Source organism: Rhincodon typus, chromosome 18, assembly GCF_021869965.1.
Source record: "Rhincodon typus isolate 14 chromosome 18, sRhiTyp1.1, whole genome shotgun sequence".
Lineage (NCBI taxonomy): Eukaryota > Metazoa > Chordata > Chondrichthyes > Orectolobiformes > Rhincodontidae > Rhincodon > Rhincodon typus.
In genome coordinates, this window is record NC_063349.1 from 37,751,614 (window position 1) to 37,773,636 (window position 22,023).

Below are 22,023 nucleotides of genomic sequence, written 5' to 3' on the forward strand. Positions count from 1 at the left end.
GTTGAAAACAGGAACTTCTCAAAACTGGCGTAATTAGTTTCATAAATTTAGTCTTTGCATCTGGTGCAGGTATTTGCATTTGTGGTGAAATGTGAAAGAAATCCATAAGATTTTAGTCAGGGAAAGCAAACCGATACGTTTTCTAGGTAAAACAGCCTCGGCTCTCCCTCCAATCCTCACTTTAAGATTTCTGCTATTATTAGATTCTGGCAAAATTGGTCATTCCTGATTTTGATGTCTTTTTGCATCGATGGTCATGCCTTCAGCAATATAGGTCCTAAACTGTGGAATTCCATCCTGAAACATCTCTGTCAATCCTCTATGTAGACATTCTTTAAAGCTTATCTCTTTATTTGATCAGTGTTAAATTTTGTTGGACTATGCTCAAGTAAAGAAGCTGCACATAATTTACCATACAGATGAGATATATAAATGAAATTTCTTATTATTTTTGTAAGGGTTGAGGGGCTGATGGTCAATGATGAATGGGAAGCAGCACTTTTCAACTGAGCTTGTCTCTGGTGACTTGGGTAGCTATTAGCTCTGATGGTCACCAGCTCCATTCCCTTCACTTCTTCCTCTACTTCCTTGCCCTCTTCCTCTTCTTATTGCTTTCCCCCCTGTAGGTGTTGCAAGGTAAGGACAATCCCTCATGGTAAAGTAATAAAAAATGAAGTACATCTTAAGACGTTTGAAGTGTAAGTCGTGGAATCTCACACAATTAATAAAAATAACAGGCTGCCAACAGGAAGTATGCAGGCAATGAGTACAGTCATCCTGATAAATCTGCCATGCATGCAAAATGAAGGTTTTCTTGTCCTCTTTTGTTATGCCAATATGCAAGGAGATGTTCATGTTTTCCTTTTATAGAAAACTTTGGTTACCTTCCTGGTCTAGCAGTTCACTATGAGATTATTATCAACAGTTGCACCCTGAAAGGAAGCTGGGACAAAAGATTGAGGCCCACTGTGATTTCACTGTTTCTAAGTATTGTTACAGATTCTGACTTCCTGTCCCTTTTGTCCATAAACAGGCAAATACCCTGTAAGCAGATAGTTCTGGCTAAATGGCTGAACTTGTCTACTTGGCCACAATGCATAGAAATGCAGCATATTATTTAAAAGGAAAGAGACTGCAGAACGCTGAGGGACAGAGGGACTTGGATGTGCAGATGTATGAATCACAAAAGAAGGTTAGTACATAGGTACAGCAAGTGATTAAAAAGGCAAACAGAATGTTGTAATTCATTGAAAGTGAAATGGGATGCAAAGATAGGGAAGTATCGTCACAGTTGTACAGAACATTGGTGAGGTAACATCTGGGGCATCTTGGCCTCCTTATTTAAGAAAAGATGGAAAAGCATCAGAAGCAGTTCAAAGAAAATTCACTTCACTGATACCTGTGATAGGGGAGTTATTTTATGGGCAAAGGTGGCCAAGCTAGGCCTTCATCCTTTGGAGTTTAGAAAAATAAAGCTGATCTTGATCCTGAGGGGACTTGACAGATTGAATGTAGAAATGATGTTTTCCATTGTGAGAGACACTTAGGACCAGGGGATACCATTTAAATAAAAAGGGTTGCCCATTTATGATGAAGATGAAGAGGATTTTTTTTTGTCTCCAGCCTCACAAGCCTTTGGAACGCTCTTCTCCAGAGAATGGTGAAGGCAGGGTCATTGAGTACTTTTAAGGCAAAAGTAGATTAATTTTTGACTGAAACAGAAGTCAGAGGTTATTGGTGGCGGTAAGAACATGATTTGAGGCCACAATCAGATGAACCACAATTTTATTAAATGACAGAGTAGGGAGTAGGCTAGAGGACCGAATGCCCTACTCCTGATTCATCTCATGCCTGCTCTATTACAGTACACTGCCATAATGAATTCTGCATGGTCACTGAGCCTATTTCATAGATACGTGTTGTGTATCTGCTGATTTTAGGACATGTCTGAATGTCCAAGGAATGAGATTTCACTTGGCTTGTTAGTAATTGCCACTGTTATAAATTGCATAAAAGTTAGGCAGTCTCACAATGGCAAAATATATATTATGTAGAAAACATTTACTATAAAATATGAAGTCTAAAGTAAGGTTTAATTGAAATCCTACTATTCTCAGCAGTTTACTTTACAAGGCTACAGTTGGTAGACTTATGAGACTATTTATCCAAGCACGTCAAATAAGTTTTAAAAAATTTCAACATCTGAATCATGGAACTTTTATCTCGAACATGCCACCAGTATGAGTTAAGAAAGTTTGTGCATCTAAGCATTTAAAGTTTCTTAATTGTACTGTCCATTGGAAACTAACTTTTGCAATTTGTATAAAATGAAAGAGGTGACCTTCAGCCCTTAGGCACTGAACGTGAGTCCTGATTCTGTTCTGTCTGTCAGGGCACCTGGGTTGGAGATCAGCCCAGAGTAGTCAAACAAAATGCCGGCTCTGGGTCTGCATCTAATTAAGGTTGTTGGATGAGCCAATGAGGTGGCAGGACCAATCAAAGGACTTACAGCCTTGGATGTACAGAACCTCACCAGCAGATATGGGTACTGTCACTGTTGGGAGGGTGTCTCCATCTTGAGGCACTCTCTGAAGAAGCTTCATTTTAACAAAATAAACCAAGATCACAGTCGTGAAACCCCACCCGAGGCTGACTGGAAGCAGTGGCTATGACCTGCTGATGCCTGCGACTCTGAGAAGGTTGCTATAGTAGGTCTAGCTCCTGCCATCAGTCTCCCCAATAAGCTCAAATATGGACACATAATTATGCAACTTAACCCCACCTTTGCTAGGCAAGTAGCCTCTGCAGAAAGATTACAAAAACATGTTCGCCCACTTGCCCAACATCAGTTTCCACGGAGTTCCTCATGATTCTGCCCCATGAACCTGGCCCTGCGGACCAGGAAGATTCTGTTCAATGACACATATAACATTTGTCACTGTGACCTCACATAATTCTTAAATGAATATGTAGGTTTTAGGGCTAACAATTGTGCTTGAGTGCAAAACATAAAATATTTCCAAACACCCTCCTAATTAGTGGAGTAAATATTTAGTAAATTCCATTGAATTGTCATCTAGCAATCATTGCATTTAACTGTCAAATGATTTACAAACATACAGCATCCAACCAACTGCCAACGTCCATAGTATAATAAATTGCCTGCAATCAAATAGCCATATAATTAGTTTTTTAAAAATCCTCAATAATGAGCAAAAATCTATAAAGAACTCAGGGAATAACGTGCTATATGCTGAAACAAATGTCTTATATTGCAGACAAATAATCTGTACTGCATATTTATTGTCGTACATGCAAAAGAAATCAGCACCTTTAATATATCAGCTGTAATTCAGAATCTGTGAGATGAGTCATCACAGATTTACTGCAGGACAGGATGCACTGTACAGAACATGGTGGTATAATCTGAACACTTGTGATATCTATCATCAGGCCATCTGCCATTGCCAGGCGTTACCCTATACTTCACACTTGCTCACCCATATGTGGTGAAACCATTGTGCATCTTAACATATAAACTTGGAATTTACTGTCAGTGAAGTTATCAACAGAACATTAACTCATTCATATCAAATCCCTCCCACTTAAAATTTAACAAGCACAGTAGCTAAATTAACATTTCCAATAAGTAATGGAGAAAGGATTCCTATAATAACATAATTCTATTAAATTCCAGCTTTTCCTCTCTCTTGGCTTGATTTTATCAATGTTATTATCAAGAATATTTCTAACTCAAAAATAAACAAGTTAGATAGTGAAACAAATTGTCTGCTTTCTAAAAGAAATAAAATTTTAAGTGAAATCTAATTCCAAATATCTGGGGATTGTCGTGTTTTTTGCTGACTTCTCATGGTTATCACTAAGCCAGAAGAACTCCAGATAAGCAATAATTTTCAGTTACACAAACCCATCTATTTCTGCAATTCATTTCAAAGAGGGTAACTATTTGTTTTTGTCGACCTCAACTATCTTCAGTCAAAAAGGCCAAATGTATGACACACCCCAGCCTCATCTTGACCTTCCTTACAGTTCAGATGCCAGTCTTCAGCAAATTTGATTTACTGTGTGAAAAAACAGCTGAGCACAATGAGGAAAAACAATGGCCATCCTAGCTGTAGTGCTGAAGACCTCTACTTCAGAACTAGCTATGACACTACTTGAGCTGTTCTAGCAGAGTTAGAACACTGACATCTACCTGCAATTTTTTTTAGAAAATGAGCCTTCAGACAAATATCATTGTGACTTTAAAAAAAATTGCCATTTCTTCAGTGACTAAGTCAAAATCTTGGAACTTGCTCCATGGTGCACCAAACGGACTGCAGCCGTTCACGAAGCCACTCACCATTCACTATCACCTTCTCAAGGTCAGTTAGAGATAGACATTAAGTTCTGGCTTTTTCTGACTTTCACATGGAACATAGAACAGTGCAGCACAGGAACAGGCCCTTTGGTCTGCCATGTCTGTGCCGACCATGATGCCATTTAAAATTAATCCCATTTGCCTGCACATGATCCATATTCCTCTATTTCCTGCCTGTTCATGCATCAGTCTAAACTCCTCTTAAATGTTGTTATCGTATCTGCTTCTTCTATATGCCCTAGCAGTGCATTCAAGGCACCTATCACACTCTGTGTAAAAAGCTTGCCTTGCACATCTCCTTTAAACTTTTCCCTTTCTCACTTTAAACCTATGCCCCCTGATATTTGATATCTCCACCCTGAGAAAACGTCTGACTATTCACCCTATCCATGCCTCTCATAATTTTATATATTTCTATCAGGTCGCCCCTCAGCCTCCGATGTTCTATCAAAAACAGTCCAAGTTTGTCCAACCTCTCCTTTTAGCTAATACACTCAGATCCAGGCAACATCATGATAAACACCTTTTGCAGCCTCTGCAAAGCCTCCACATTCTTCCATTGTGTAGTGACCAGAACTGCACACAATTCTCCAAATGTGGCCAAACTAAAGTTTTTTATAGCTGCAACATGACTTGCCAACTTTTATATTCAATGCCCTGACCATGAAGGCAAGTATTCTGTATGCCTTCTTTATCACTTTATCCATCTGTGTTGCCACTTTCCAGGAGTTATGGACTTGCACCCCAAGATTTCCTGTATATCAATGCTCTTAAAGGTTGCTGCCGTTTACTCCATACTTTCCTCTTACATTTGACCTCCCAAAATGCATCATCTCACACCTGTTCAGATTAAACTCCATCTGCCATTTCTCTGTCTAACTTACCTATATCCTGCTATATACTTTGACAACCTTCCACACTAACCATAACTCCACCAACTTTTGTGTCATTTGCAAACTTACTAAACTGACCACTTACAATTTCATCCAAATAATTTATATATATATAATATATATATATGTAAAATACAAACAACAAAAGTCCCAGTAATGATCCTTGTTGAATACCACTTGTCATAAACCTTCAGTCAGCAAAACACCCCTCCACAACTACCCTCTGTCTGCTATGACCAAACCACTTTTGTATCCAACTTACCAACGCACATGGATCCCATGTGACTTTTCTGGACCAGCCTACCATGAGGGATCTTTTCAAATGCCTTAGTAAAGTCTGTTTAACAACATCCACTGCCTTACCTTCATCAATCATCATCTTCCCCAAAAAGCTCAATTAAATTTGAAAGACAAGACCTCCCCCACACAAAGCCATGTTGACTATTCCGAATAAGTCCATTCATTTCCAAATGCATGTAAATCTTGTCTCTAAGAATTTTCTCCAATAATTTCTCAACCTCTGATCTAAGGCTCACCGGCCTATGGTTTCTTGGATTATCCCTCTAGTTCTTCTTAAACAACAGAACAACATTGGCTATTCTCCAGTCTTGCAGGACATCACCTGTGGCTAAAGAGGTAACAAAGATCTCTGTCAAGGCCTCAGCAATCTCCTCCCTTGCTTCACTCAGAATCCTGGGATTGATCCAATCAGGCCTTGGAAACTTAATGTTTTTCAAGACACCCAACACCTCATCCTTCTTAATATTGACGTGCCCTGGAATATCAACATATCCCCTCCCTAATCTTAACATCATCTATTTCCTTCTCCTTGGTGACTACCAATGCAAATTAGTCATTAAGGACCTCATCCATTTCTTCTGGCTCCACATGTTAAGTTTTCTCCTTTGTCCTTGAGTGGACCTACCCTTTCTCTTGTTATCCTGTTGCTCTTAATATTGATACAAAATGCCTAGAGCTTCTCTTTATTCTAATTGCCAAGGATATTTCATAGTCCCTTTCAGAGCTTCCTAATTACTTGTTTAAGTTCTTTCCTGCTTCCTTTATATTCCTCAGGGGCCTTGTCTGATTTCAGTTTCCTAAACCTTACATATGCTTCCTTTTACTTTTTGACTAAAATTTCAATATCTCTTACCATTCAGCATTCATGAATCTTGCCTTTCTTATATTTCAACATCACTCGTCAGCCAAGATTCCCAAATCTTTCTAACCTCTCTTTCGTCCTCACAGGAACATGCTGGCCCTTTAAATGACTCCCATGTCAGATATGGAATTATCTTCAAATGGCACACCCCATTTAATTTCTTCAGTTCCTACCTGATACTGTTTTAAGCCGTACAATTTACAATTTCATCTGAAGGCCAGTCTTATCCTTATCTTTAACTATCTTAAAATGTGTCGAATTGTGAACACTGTTCCCAAAATGCTCCCCCACTGAAACTTCGATCACCTGGTCAGGTTCATTCACCAATACAAGTTCTAGTATGGCCCCTTCCCTATTTGGACTATCTACATCTTGTTTCAAGAAACCGCGCCCCTCCTCCCCTCCCCCGGATACACCTAGCAAATTCTGTTTCATCCATGCCCCTGGCACTAAGGGAGGGCCAGGTAAATATTGGTGAAATTAAATCACTCATAATAACAACTGTAGTGTTTTTACACCTTTTCATGATCTGCCTCCATATGTATTCCTCTATGCCCCACTAGCTATCAGGAGGCCAAATCCCATGAAAAAAAAGTTTGAAAAGGGATGATGCAAATATGTGAAAAAGGCTGGCATTACTCTTTTGGGAATTTGGGTGGAGAGTGGAAGGTTTAATTTTCAAAACTTAGAAATCTTTATGATTTGTGGCATTTTTCTTCCTCTGAGCTATAAAGCTCCACAGCTGCTAATACATTGGTACAAGTAGTACACTAATTTCAGAAATGTGGCTTGAGTTTATTGATCAAGGGATATCTGGGTTGGCAATATGTATGACAAGCTGGTAGGATATTCCTGGCAATAATATGAGAAGGAGCAAATTAGGGGCTGGCAGGTAGAGCAGTTGGTTAATTAAGGATGGTGCAGAGTTTGGAACGAGGTCAGCCAGGTGGTTATCATAGAATATGAGTTCCCTGATTGGGGCTGTTAATCTAGTCCAATCAGGGAGTCCCGGCTGACAGATATAAACAGGACTGTCACGGGTTCCACTCATTGTAGGAGCTGGCTCTGTGCTAGTTAGGTCAGTGTCATGTACTATGCATGTGTAAATAAAGCGTGACGGCAAACCAGCCTTTGTGGAGTTATTTCAGTGGAGATGAGAGAAAGATGTGCCCCTGAAGAGATTCACTCGTAACAGTCATCTTTGAATTGGGGTGAGTATTTTTAGCATCATGCCATTATTTGGGAAGTTTGACCTTTTGATCCTGCCTTTGAAGATTGGGCTCGGTATGTGGAAAGAATGTGTTATTTCTTCTGGGCAAATGACAATGGGGAAGATGAAAAGCAATGAATAAGTCTCTTGACAGCATGTGGACACATTCTTCTGAAGAAGAGTCTAGGCCCGAAATGTCAGCTTTCCTGCTCCTCTGATGCTGCTTGGCCTGCTGTGTTCATCCAGCTCTACACCTTGTTATATGTGGATACAACTTTTTCGGTTACTAGGAGCCTGACATTCCCAAAGGTACCAGATATGAAAACCTTTCAAGAGTTTACAGATTTAGCTTAGGAATATTATGATTGGAAGCCTCCTTTAATACGGAGATGCTATTGGTTTTGCTTGACAGTTTGAGAACCAGGAGAATCTATATCAGGATTTTTTTGAGATAAAGACAACTAGCAGAGGCATATGATTTTGGTTTAACTTTAAGTGAGATGCTGAGGGACTATTTGGTATGTGGGATGAATGATGTGACCATGAAAAATGCCTATTAGCTGAAGCCCAGCTGGACTTCAAACAGGCACTACAACTAGCTGTATCATTACAAAATGTGGCAAGTGGAGCTTATGAGTTGCATGGTATGCCAATGGAAGTGGACAACCTCACCAGGCCAACTGAGCTTGGGGAATACCACTTGAGTAAAGCCAATTACAGAGCCTCACTCAGGGCATATCCTGAACCAAGGTACCCCAGGTCAGCCCACAGCAAAATCCCAAACAAAACCAAGCCTCAGCCAAGTGGTTAAAATTTTCTTAAGGATCTAGGCTGACAGGCCATTGTAGTTGCTATTGGTATGCTGACTTAAGGCAGCAGCAAAAGAGTCCCATTAGGCCTGAACTGAGTATGAGAACTCATAGGCTGGTATCTAGGAGCATGCACACCTGGAAAGTCTACCTTCATCTGGTTTGGAACAGTTAAATTGATTAGCAACATCTAAATCAGAACCAACCAAAATAATGTCTGGTCAAATGACCACCCAGTTCTAAAGGAGGTCAATACCAGTGCAGTTGTATCAGTGATTGAGAAGCCAGTCTTTATCAAAATTTATCAAATCAGGAAACCCCTACAGATTAAGGCTATAATTTTGTCTTTTATGAGAAGCACTGGTTCATTTACCACTGATTGTAGTAAAAGGTTCGGGCCCAAGCTTGATGGGGCAACACTGGTTCAGAAAGATTCCATTTGATTGGCTCAACAATTTCGATTAGAAAATGGCAGCCTGAGTGAAGTCCTAATTAAATACCCTGCAGTTTTTCAGGGAGCTCTAGGGACTAACGCCTGCCCAGTGCCATTTGCCTTAGGTGCAAAAGTACAGGCAGAAACTGGGAGGCTAGAAACTGAAGGAGTCTTCAAATCAGTGCAGTTTGCAGAATGGGCAGCATTGGTCATACTGATTGTAAAGCCTGACGTGTTGGTTCACCTCTGTAGGGATTTCAAACAAACAGTGAACTGCTTTTCACAGCTGGATAAATACCCAATCCCTTGTATAGAGGATTTATATGCAAAACTGGCCAGGAGGCTGTCCTTCACGAAGCTGGACATGAGCCATGCATACCTGCAATTGCAATTAAATGAGGATTCTGAGAAGTATCCTACAATTAGTACCCATAAGAGTTTGTACCATTATATAAGACTGCCTCTTGGAGTTTCAATAGCCTGTGCCAATTTTCAGTGGATAATGGAGAACATTTTACAAGGTTTACCCCAAGTCGCCACTTATCTGGATGACGTGCTAATAACTGGAAAGACCAATAAAGAGCACTCAGACAATTTGGACATAGTGCTTAAAGATTTCTCCAAGGCAGGGGTACACCTTGGGAGCAACAAGTGTGTGTTACAGGCATCCCAAGTGACCGACTTTGACTACAGAGTTAATGAGATCAGGTTACACACAATGGAGGCTAAAGTGGGGCAATCAAAGGTGCCTCAGCTCCCACGCCTGTACCAGAGCTTAGGTCTTTCCTTGGGTTGGTGAATTATTACAGACAATTCAGACGTAATCTGGTCTCCATCCTGACACCATAACATTTCCCTATTGAAAAAGGGTCAGCCTTGGAAACTGTCTCCTAGCCTTTAGGAAGTGAAGAAACAGCTATCATTATCTAAAATGTTGGCACAATCCCAAGTGAGATGTGTTGCTTACATGCGATGCCTCCCTGTATGGTATCCAGGCACTGTTGGCTCACTGCTGGCCCAGCGGGGAGGAATATTTCCTGGACTTTGGCTGATGCCAAATGAAGATACACCCAAGTAGAGAAGGAAGGTTTGGCAGTCCTCTTTGGTATGACAAAGTTCCATCAACATCTTTGACAACTTATTAACTTTACCGATAGTAACAGACAACAAACCCCTAGTAGGGCTACTTAAAGAAGATAGGGCCGTGCTGCCCATAGCTTCAGGTTAAATTCAGCAGTGTGCTCTTATGAGTGCATACAATGACAAGTTGGAACACCTTCTGGAAGGCCAAGTGGCAAATGCAGATGCTGTGATCCCTCTCCCACTTGCTGATACACCACTGGTGGTGCTACCCCTAGAAGAGTCCGTTCTAGTTTTAAACTTTCTGGACACCCTCCTGTTCACCGCCAACAATATTATCTGTGGAACCAAAAAAAACCCACCCTGGCCAAACTAAATCATCTGGCAATGATGGGGGAAAGAAAAGGGCCATCACAATCAGAATTGAAATGTTTTTGGACCCAGAGAAACTAGATCTCACCACAGGATGGCATATTATTATGGGGTGCAAGAGTGATTATCCTCAAAGGTCACTGACAAATATTGGTTGAACACCACCATGGTTAACAAGGGTTCTCCAAAATGAAGATGTTGGCAAGAAGTTATATCTAGTGGCCAGGATTGGATGCTGACATAGCCATATAGGTGGTGCAGTGCCCCGAATGCCAAGGACAAAAATTTCTGCTAGCAGCTTCCCCCACGTTCATGAGAATGGCTGGGTGAACGGCTGGACTCAGTAACATGTTGAGTATGCCAGTCCATTCATAGACTCTATGTTCTTAGTTATTGGGAATACCCATTCAAAGTGGTTGGACATGCATAGACTCAATTCATCGAACATGGGGACATAGACTGAAAAGCTGTGAGCATCTTTTGTAGTACACGGACTCCCAGAGGTGTTGGTCACAACAGAAAATTTGAATATTTCCCAAAGTCGAATGGCATTCGGCATTGTAAGGACAGCACCACACCATCCGTCCTCCAATGGTCTGGCAGAAAGAGCAGGCTTAAAGAAACAACCAACTGTTTCACTCGATATCAAACTGTCCTGGTCCCTCACACCCCCTCCCCGCAATAACAACCAAAACAGAATTTAAAAAAAAAAAAAAAATCGAACCTGTCCTGGTTCCTGTTTGATTATAGTACCACCCCTCACACAACTACAGAGATAGCTCCAGCAGAGTTGCTCATGGGGAGAAGACTCAACCCGGTCAATCATGATCTTCCCAAACCTGAGGAGGTGGGTGGAATGGCAGCATGAATGCCAATGCTGGACACAAGACTCCAGTGAGAGAGCGGCAGTTTACTTCAGGGGACAAAGTTTGGTGTCAAAACCACAGAAATGGCCCTGCCTAAGTAAGAGGCACGTTTGAGGTGTCAGGTACTGCGATGCACAAAGTTCAGGTAGGAGAGGCGGTCCTGAACAAGCACTTGGACCACATGAAAGCTATAACCTTGCAAACTAGGCAGGAGTAAAATACACCTGGCCCCTCAGAACATCCAGCAAGGCTGTCAAAACCTGTGGGTTCTCCCCTTTCACTTAGCGTCGAAGAAACCTCAGGATGAGATGGACACGGCAGATGTCGCAGCCTCGACCCTGTTACCGCCTGAAGATGAGTTTCAGCCAAGACACTTTGGGTGGAAATGGCTACAGTCCGGTACGTGCCGCCAGTATCCAAGGCAGAGTTGGAGGAACTGGATCTGGTGTGAAAATGCCTGAGAAGCTACAGGGAAAAAATGGACCTATGTCCCAGGACTCAAAGGAGAAGGGGTGTAGTGATTGGAATGAGGTCAGCCAGCTGGATTTTGTAGAATATATAGATTGGGGCTGTTAATCAGTTCCAATCAGGATGTCCTAGCTGACAGATATGAACAAGAGTGTACCCTTCCAATTCTATTTTGACTTAATCCCTCCCCTTCCCCTTCACTTTCTTCATGTAAGCATTGCCCTTATCAGGCTTTGCTTTTTAATGGTTGACTAGTACATGGGAGTTTGCCTGGTGGTGGAAATATTGAATAAAGCTTTTTGCACATGGTGTCGTCTTACTGAATCACTGCACATATGCACACACTACATAGGTGTTGTTGGGGATAAAATAAGCACTACCATTTTACAGTAGTAGTAAAAACAAGAAAAATTGAATAAGTGTGTCAAGGATTCTCCTCACTTTAAAAGCCGGCTCTGTGCTAGCTGGGTCAGTATGATGTGCAATGCACGTGAAACTAAAGGGTGACTTGGTGATGGGATACTGGCCTTCATGGACTTATTTCAGATGGCAGATGAGTCATAGTGCCATTTTTAAATGGAAGTCTGCAGCATCAGGCATTCAAAGGAAGTGGTATAGATTAATGGCGATTACAGAGAAATTGCTTCAACACAAGAAAAGGTCACTTCAACATCTGATGCTGCTAAATCCCGCACTCAAGGAGAGGAGGCAAGCAAGCCTAATGAAGAAAGCATGGGTGGAAATAGGAGGATAAATCAGTAGCTGTGAAGTGTTTACAAGAATATGAATCCAATACCAGAGAAATTTAATGTGCTTTTGCTGTCTTGAAAGATAATGGCACTTAAGACTGCATACTGGAAACACAGCATGAATTAAACAGCCCATGAAATAAGAGGCCAGGTCATAGTCTAATGCTTAGGTAACACCAGAAATCAACACTGTCACTGAGATGGCTAGTTCACCTGAACCTGATGGTCAGAGATCAGTGAATGCTATGTTTGGATGGTTGGAAGTGTACCTCACAATACCACGCAAATGATTTATGTTCACAGTCCTTCAGTGACCAGCATTGATAAGCCATGAGAGAGCATATGTCAGTGTTTACTGAAAATGGTTGCTCACAATACAAGAAGGCATTAATGAATGAGAGGTGGAGAGTCATTCATCAGCATAGTGACATCAATGGAGGCAGAGGGCATGGTCATTGGATAAACAGCAGCAGGGTAGACAGACACTGATGATGGGATAGCTTTGGAAGCAATGAAGAGACCTGTAAAGTGCTTATTGCATCCATCATTCCTTCGACCATTTGCCAGCTATATGGAATAGGTTATCAATGCCAGAAGAAGTTTCAGATTAAGGACCATTAAGGGCCATGAGTCATCCTCATGGTTGATGGAGCCACTGTTTCACTTAAATCATGTCCCCCCCCAGCAGATTCAGAGGTAGATGAGGAAGAAATTAGGCATCTTGGTTCACTTGTCAGCTCAGCGAAACTTCTGTCATATCAGGACACTTTAATTTTATTCTATTGTATTCTCCGCCAGTGCAAATAAACTCACATCGTTTGGTTTTGTTGCAGAAGAGGCATAATCTGAAGATCTCACAGATGTACAGAAGGAGGTAACAAAGGCACTAACTGCTGTCGCCTCTGAGAAATGAGGAAAGGCCTACCCATACTCAGCTTCATCTAGATGGTGCATCTCAGGTGCCATCAACAAAGCAGAAGCTTAAGGAGCCACTTGAAACGTCTGAACATCTGTCAAGTTTCCAAAGGCACTACATTCCCATCTACAAACATTGTAGATGTCCATCTATGCCATGATTGGTGCCATTTTTCCACCATGAGAGCACATTGAGAGAGGACAAAACTTATGGTGGGATGAATGGACCATAGATGTAATGCTGCACACAGACCTCCACAGCATGGCATGTTCCTTGATGATAAGCATCTGGGATTATCCAGTTATTCAACTTCCCTTTGCTAGGTACTGACTTGGGTGCTGGGGAACAGGGGGAAAGGCTGCGAAAAGGCAGGCTAAAAGTAATAATGGTCCCTTTCAAGGCACTTTGATCTTGGAAGATGGATCCTTAACCTTTCTCATGACAACAACAAGCATCAATGCTGGTCCAATGATTGAGTCAATCCTGCACAAATGTAGGTGGCATCAAATTTGCCAGGGTCAGGTATCACAGGATGCTAAGCACAGCCAGCTCATGAATAAGAACAAAAATAGGTTGGTAGCTACCATCACACCAACTGTAGGTGTAGGGAAATTATGCCATAAAAATTACAGTAAGTGAACACTTAAATGCATGGGTTGGTACTTGGTATTTCACTTGATGATAATTACTTGTTCAATGCAAAGGCCTTTAATATATGCTGAAAGTTAAAAGTCTTGCGATACAACTTATAATGACTGGTGAATATTGACAATGGCTAGATGTGGAATCACATATACGGATACTGTGTAAAAGTGAATCCCTTACAGCACATGTTGACAAAACCTTGACATGAGCTATGAAGCTTAAAAAAGGACTTGACAAGGCAGATACTGACAGCATTGTTTCTCTTCAAGGGAATCTAGCACAAATTTCATAAGGGGCAGATTGTTTAAGACTGAATGAGGAAATCTTTTTTCAAAGGCCTGTGAATCTTTGGAATTCCCTACCCTAGATAGCTGTGGGCAACAGATGAGAAACTGAAGCCCGAGATCAGCCACAATCATCTTGAATGCCAGCATAGAGTTAACAGGTGATGTGGTCTTCTGCTCCTCCTACTTCTTAGAGTTGGTAAGGGTCTCTTTTAAAAGGTCATCAAGGCTGCCTCTGCAAGAGAACCTCTTGTTTTGGTGGGACCTTACACTGACCTTGTGATGTATTTGCTGATCAGAGAACCTTACGTCTCCCTCCTACACATGATACTGGTGCATGGGCTCCGCATTCCAGCTCTATTAATCATGGGACAGCACCCTACAGTCACGCTCCTCTGTCCTCCACTCAGTGCCTTCCTCTGGTTCCAGCATTAGTTGTTACTGCAGCATGAAGTTTTGTAATAGGTGACAGCTGGTGAACTTGTGGGGTGTCCTTGAAGGGGCATTTTGCAAGCTTCTCTCCGAGCTATTGAGGCTTTTAAAACTTACCTGTAGGAGTTAAATAGTCTGCTTGATGACATTTGTACTTGTATGGCAGCAACTTTACTTATCCTGTGCTGCGGGATTGTGAGTGAAGAAATCCATGTTCTTGAGGACATAGTCACAAAGGCATTCATATGGAAGGATTTGGATTGGTTTAAGTAGGTATGAGTTGTTTTTAGTTTCTCAGAAAATCCCAACATAACTGCATGATATGCTTTTTTTGTAGTTGCAGATGACTTGAACATTCAAGGAGTGTTCACAAACACACCTAGTTGCTCGGAGGGAGACTTGACAGCCACATGAATATAGTCAATTATCTCCAGCAACTAAGGATTGCAGTCAAGGCCTTGAAGCCAACTTCCTTCCTAAGCTCTGGCTTGATTGATTGTCAACCTGATGTTTTTGTCAGCCTGACAGTACACGCTCTCTGTGGCTTTCTTTTAGTGATTGGACAATGGCTGAGAGAGACCAAACAATTTCCACATAATCCCTGGAAGAAATCGGATAAAAAAGTTGAATACCAGCTAAAGTCATGTTGCTTCCCAATAGCATCAACTCCTGCCGAAGCATGTCACACAGCTCCACCACCTGCCTGGAGAGATGCATTTTATGTAAACATTGATGCTGGGACGCTTCAACGAAGCTGTGTGTCTGACAATAAAATCTTTAGTGTTGGAGCACCTTCTGAGATCATGAGGCTGCTCTTCTTTGATCTCCCGGGCCCTGCAAAATGCGAGGTTCTCCAACTTGATAGCAGGAAGGGGGGCTCAGAGTATTTCTTGAAAGGTGAGAGACTGGAAAGCGTTGCTGTACAAAGGTACCCAGGCATTCTTGTTCATAAGTCACTGAAAGCTAGCAAACAGGTGTAGCAAGCAATCCAGAAGGCAAGTGGTTTGCTAGCCTTAATTGCAGGTGGACTTAAATACAGAAGCAAAGTCTTGCTTCAATTGTACAGAACACTGGAGTAGTGTGTGTATTTTTCTGGTGCACTTTTCTAAAGAAGGATATATTTGTCATAAAGAGTGCAACGGAGTTTAACCAGACTGATTCCTGGGATGGTGGGACTGACCTATGAGTCAAGATTGAGGAAGGTGGGCATGTTTCGTAGAATGAGAGGAAATTTCATAGAAATTGACAAACTTCTTAAAACAGAATAGCAAAGTAGATGCAGAAAGGATGTTTCCTCCGGTTGTGAGGCTTAGTGCCAGGGGCACAGTCTCAGAATAAAATGTAAGCCACTTAGTACTGATATGAGGAGGAAAGTCTTCAATGACAGAATGCTGAACATTTGGAATTCCTTTTCCTAGAGTCTGTGGAAGTTCAGTCATTAATTAAGTTCATGAATGAAACTGATAGCTTTTTGGTTAATGACAATAAGGGATAACTTGTATAGAGTGGGAATACAGAATTGAGTTGGAGAATTAGCCATAATCTAGAATTACAAAGCAAGCTTGAGGGCTGAATGGCCTATTCCTGCTCCCATGTTCCAATGTTTTTATACAATATGACTTGATCTCTATCACTCTGCAAATAATGCAACTTCAAGACTCCACCTCCCACCCTTAATTAGACAGGGAGCCTGTCTATGACAATTAAAGCAGCAGTCCAGACAAAATTCCAAACAGTGTCTGCTTGGCATTAAGTCAAAGTCTTGGCTCCTGTTTTTTTTACTGCAAATGTGAAAATTCAGCCATGGAAGGCCACCACTTCTGACTCCTTCTCCAAATCAAACACCACCCTAACTTGGAAATACACCTCCTTTGCTCCAGTGTTTCTGGATTAAGATCACAGAATTCTCTACATAACTGCACTGTGGGAATATCTACAATGCAAGGATGCGGCAGTTCAAGAATCACCACCACCTTCTCAGGGTCAATTAGAGTTGGTAAGAGGCAGCCTTGTAAGTGACACTGACATTTCATTAATGCATTAGAAAAAAAATGTTCCCTGCAGTAGCCTAACGTTTTACCCACAGAGTATTTGAGTGTGGCTTCCATATTCAATGAATACAATTGTAGAATGATTGCTAAAAATGAAACTGGTTTTACTACAGTTAAATGTGAAGAAAAATGATTGAAATACTAAATGCTTTACAAAATGAGGACTGCAATAGCTAAGTACTGACAAACATTGTCTCAATAAACTAGCATGTAAATGGCCATAATACATTTCACCGTTTAGGTTCAAGGGAAACATCACAAACAAATATACCTGCCTATTATCAATACCCATTTGATTCTACAGTTGGTGGTATAATAAGTTGCTGCGATCACATGTTGGTAGCAGTGAAGCTTGGTTAGAATCTATTGATTATGACTCATAATTTGGTGACATTTCATGAAATCGTCCTGTAAGCCAGATGATATGTGGTAAAATAAAGGCAAAATTAGTCTAACTGAAGAGAATTGTGTTTAAACTTGTTACCTCCTGGTTAGCAGCTGCCAATTCCTCTTCCAGTGTGGAAACCCTCTCCAGAGCAATTCGTAGACGTTCCCTCACCTTCAGACAAAAGACAACAGATTTGTATAAATTGTAGGCATTTTCTTGTGCAAATGCATCGTAGTGCTACTTATTGAACTAACGTAGTTCAACATTATGGTTCCGTACGTGATTAATTAGGTCCAATGTTAATGCTGAGTAAGTCATCCAAATTTCTCAGTTTAGTCCACTTTTGCCTCTGTCTTGGGTATCTTCTAATTCTGTACTGATGTGTTCTGTACACTTCAGGTTCGGCTGTTTCTTTGATAAACTAAGCATAATACTGCAATATTCCAACCTGGTACCGCAGCAATATTTAGTTTAAACTGTTGGGACTTAAACCAGCACTCAAATTTGTCAAGCATGTTTCTAACCAAACGGCATTCAAAGGAAAATATAATTTCTCTGATGCAAGTTTTTCCTTTTATAAGTACTGACGGTAAAAAATTGAATTCAACTACCTAATTATGATTATCTCATAGCATGCAAATAGTATGGTAAGAATCAAGTTGTGAGGTTGACAATCAAATACTATTTGTTGGATTTTCACTTCAGAGGCAGGAAAAAGGAACTGGGTCAAAAACATGCCTCTGGTAGTAAACTGAATAAACTTGAGATTTCATGTGGTGTGAGCCCTTACCTAATATGAAGATGTATTTCCTGTTCAAAAAAAAAGACCGTGGGACAGGAATGGAGGTGGGTTAGAAGAAGCATGCCACTGATTTAGACTCTCATGGCAGCCATAACTGAGGCTGCTGGTTGCCCTGAGAAAGAAATTTTCAAATTATGCAGAAACTTTCCACAGCATGAGAAGGAGACAAGATGTCAGTGGAGAGGTGATGTCCTGAATTCCGAAGCAGAGCTGCCTCTCTCTTCTTTGCCAAACTGAATCTAATGTCAGAAATTGTGAAGAACTGTCCAGAAAGGTCCAGTGCAAAGCACTGAGAAAGTCACAAGGCATGTTCTCTCTGTCGTTGCCCACTGTTTTCCTATATTTGTACTGCATACATGAGGACACTTTAAGTCATCATCTGGAACTACTTTTAACATCTCCATGACAAATAAAATGGCATGAGATGGTCAAAGAGATAATAGGATACTTTTCAGGGAGGACAAGTCAAATGAGCTTCCTTCCATGGTGCTAAGTGATTATATATTCTAGGCTGCATTTCCATGTATGTGTTAATATAGGTATCTCAGAAGCTGTTTCATTCTGTGCTCCTCAACCTGGGTCAGCAGGACTCAGTTGAAGTATTGCTGAATCAGGAGATCCTTGATATAAATGGTATCTCCATGAACTCTTCACAACCTGAGTCTAGCCTAGCACAGCAGAGGCACCTCTATGTTCAATATCATCCTCCTCCGCTTTTACTTTGCCCTCCTCTCTCAAATCTTCCTCTTCCACTAATGAGCTGTTTTTTCAGTTTTAAATTTCTTCTTCCAACGCATGACTTTCCTTGAGGTCTAGAGCTCCATGAAGAGCCATCTTAGAAAAGATGCAGCAGACCCCCACAATGACAGAGCAGGACCTTTTTTGGAGAGTGCCATCTGACCAGTCCAGTTGCCACATCTTTAGAAGCTTGTACAATGTCCTACTGAGAAGGTGGTATTGGCTGAATTGCCTCTATGTCTCTGTCTCTGTTTGAAGATTTCCAGAGAAATGAGTAGTCACGTCTTCAAAGGATATTCCTTGTCCCCTAGGACCTGACCACACATTCTCATGATAATAATTGAGGCAGTATTGGATGGTAGAGGATGAAATAATTACAGTAGCTGTCAGGAAAGTGAGTGCATAAAAACAAGAAGCTGCTATAGTGACCTTAGAATGCTGAGGGAGTACAGGCCCTTCCTGTTGATGAATCTGAGTAGGTAGTTACAAGGCACTTTGAATCCCACCTAGCTGCAATCAATGTTGCATTGCATCTGGGCAATAGAACCCAATGTCCTACGCCCCTGTGAGTATCAGATTTTTTTGGGCTACCGGTATGTTGAATTTCTCTCTTTTCATTTCTTACCTTTGTTTCCTTTAATTCTCCTTTTTTTTCTTTTAACTTTTAAGCAAAACAGCAGAAGTTATTGGTCCATTGTCTTACATAACTGCAATGAATAATAATACGATACACAGATTCAGGACTTAGGGCATCAACAAACCAAAAAAATGTATTTCGTAAAATAGGTCAGGTATGCACTTATTACATTTCAGAAGGTATACAAATGCTACTTTACTTCGCAGTGAGGTTCTATTAAGTACAGTGTAAAAACATAGCCAATTACTCTGGTCTGTTTTCAAACTATTTTAAGATGATATTTTTACCTGTATCTTAATTTTTGTAAACTATTTCACGTGTTGCAGGAAAAATTGCATAGGGTTTTCCCAATCTCATTTCATAACTTTAACAGAAACCCCAGCGAAACACTGTTCTTCCATTGAGAACCTCCATAGAAATGTGAGGCAATTGTTTCCAAATCTATTTATGAATTCATTCAAATGAATGCACCGAGAAGAACATTGTGTAAAGAATAGAATAGCTGAAGTAGAAATAACCCTACACTTTACCCAATTAAGAAGTTACTTGCTATATAAATTAAGCATGATATACTCAAAAGATCTGGAATCCTAGATGTAAAACTAAGAGAAAACGCACGTTAAATTTTAGCTTATAAGTCGGCTACAACTGAATTATAATTGTCACTGTGGCTATGTCTTGATATAGTAATTTAAGAGGCCATAGTCCATAGAGGACAAGCGGCATCTCTGTCCATTAGGGAGGGCCAACTGGTTATGTACTGCCTGAGGGTAATAACTACATAATTATGAGGCAAGGTGAGAAGGCTGGACTTTTGTGAACTAACACTGTCTACCAGTATGTGGATTGAAACTACCCTATTCACTTTATTCTTCACCAGATTCTAGCCATCCAGCCAACAGAGCTAATTGACTCTGTCTTAACAGTAGACAAAAAAAATCAATCATTAGTCTCCATTTGCTCATCATATGTGTATAGCTCACTGTACTGTATAAGAATATGTGTGCATGAACAAATGTTGGAGAATTTTAAACTCGCATGTCTCCTGGCTCCAATGCTTTATATTAAGGGGCAAACAGAATTCTCCCCCTTAAATTCAGTATGAAAACACAGAGATAACAAGCATTTGTAACAGATGCAAAAGCTACCTAGCATAAAGGTAGATGGCCATGGTCATTAGATGTTAATCAGCTCAGTAACAGGACATCACTGCAGAAGTTTTTCAAGATGGTTTTATGCCCAGCTACTTCATCAATGACCTTTCCTCCATCGTAAAGTCAATTCGCTGATGAATGGACAATTTTAAACACCAACCTTGAGTTCACAGGAAGAATGTGATTGCACTGGAGAGGGTGTAAAGAGGGTGGTTGATTTGAAAGCTAAATGAGGGACCTTTTAGTAGTCTAAAGTTACCTGTAAACGTAACGTTTAGTCAATATTACTTTTTTGTTTGTTTAAGTAAAAATCTTGAAGCCTGAAATCATGTTGTGTGATATTTCCAGTCAGTCATTAGAAATTTTATTTTTTAAATTGTTGGCCTTGACAGAAATCAAAACAGTTAATTTTATAATTAGAGTCAACATAGATTCCTAGAATCCCTACGGTGCAGATAGAAGTCATTCAGCCCATCAAGTCTGCACTGACCTGCTGAACAGCATCACACCCTATCCCCATAATCCCACATTTACCATGGTCAACACCCCTAGCCGGCACACAATGGGGGAGTTTAGCACAGTCAATCCAATAATACTTAAATCAGTCCAAATTCTCTGCAGTACAAGACCAAAATATCATTAAGTCCTTGAAAAATAATAATATTAAGTGGAAAGGTGATGATGTGGATACAGAATTGGATTAGTAACAGGAAGCAGAGGGTGGTAATCGATTGACTTTTTTTGTCAACAGCAAAACAGTTTGCAATAGTGTTCACCAAGTGTCAGTTCTGGATCCGTTACTCTTTTCAATTGTTATGAATGCCATTTCATAAATTAATATGTGAAGAACCATTTTAAACTTGCAGATGGTATAAAAGTTAATAAGGTGATGGTGACATTTGTAGATTCCAGAATACGAGCCAGAATGATCAAATGAGTAGAGGCATAATAACAGGAATACAACACAAAGAAATTGAAGTAATTTACTTGGAAAAACCAATATGGACATAGAGCATACAATAAATAATGATTTTGAAAAAAGTGTAGACGAGCAGAAAGATTCCGATGGTTATAAACAAATTCTTAAAGTGACAGTTCCAGTTGTTAAAACTGGTTAAAAGTACATATGGGTTACCATACTGTTAAGGAGGAGATCATAGAGTGTAGCTCAAGAAGCTAGATACCATACAGGACAAAGCAGACTGTTTGATTAGCACTCCATCAACAACTTAAATATCCACTTCCTCCACATGATACTTCACAGCAACTCAACATGACTCCTTTTGACAGCTCCTTCCAAAGCTCCAAACTTCATCGCTTAGAAAGACAAGAGCAACAGATGCATGGGAACACCACACTATCACCTGCAAATTCACCTTCAAACCAGACACCATTCTGACTTGGAGATAGTAGGAACTACAGATGCTGGAGAATCCGAGACAACAAGGTGCAGGGCTGGATGAACACAGCAGGCCAAGCAGCATCATAGGAGCAGAGAGGCTGACGTTTCGGGCCTAGACCCTTCATCAGAAAAGGGGGAGGGGAAGGGGGTT

The 22,023-nt window shown here is 40.7% G+C and overlaps 1 protein-coding gene across 1 annotated transcript in view; it reads right to left on the minus strand.

Moving 5' to 3' along the window:
* ppfia2 (PTPRF interacting protein alpha 2) overlaps positions 1 to 22,023 on the minus strand; it is a 349,413-nt gene that overhangs the window by 230,906 nt on the left and 96,484 nt on the right. The window contains exon 4 of the mRNA XM_048607917.1: positions 17,236 to 17,310. Coding sequence (XP_048463874.1) covers positions 17,236 to 17,310 — 75 coding nt within the window. The remainder of the gene's footprint in view (positions 1 to 17,235; positions 17,311 to 22,023) is intronic.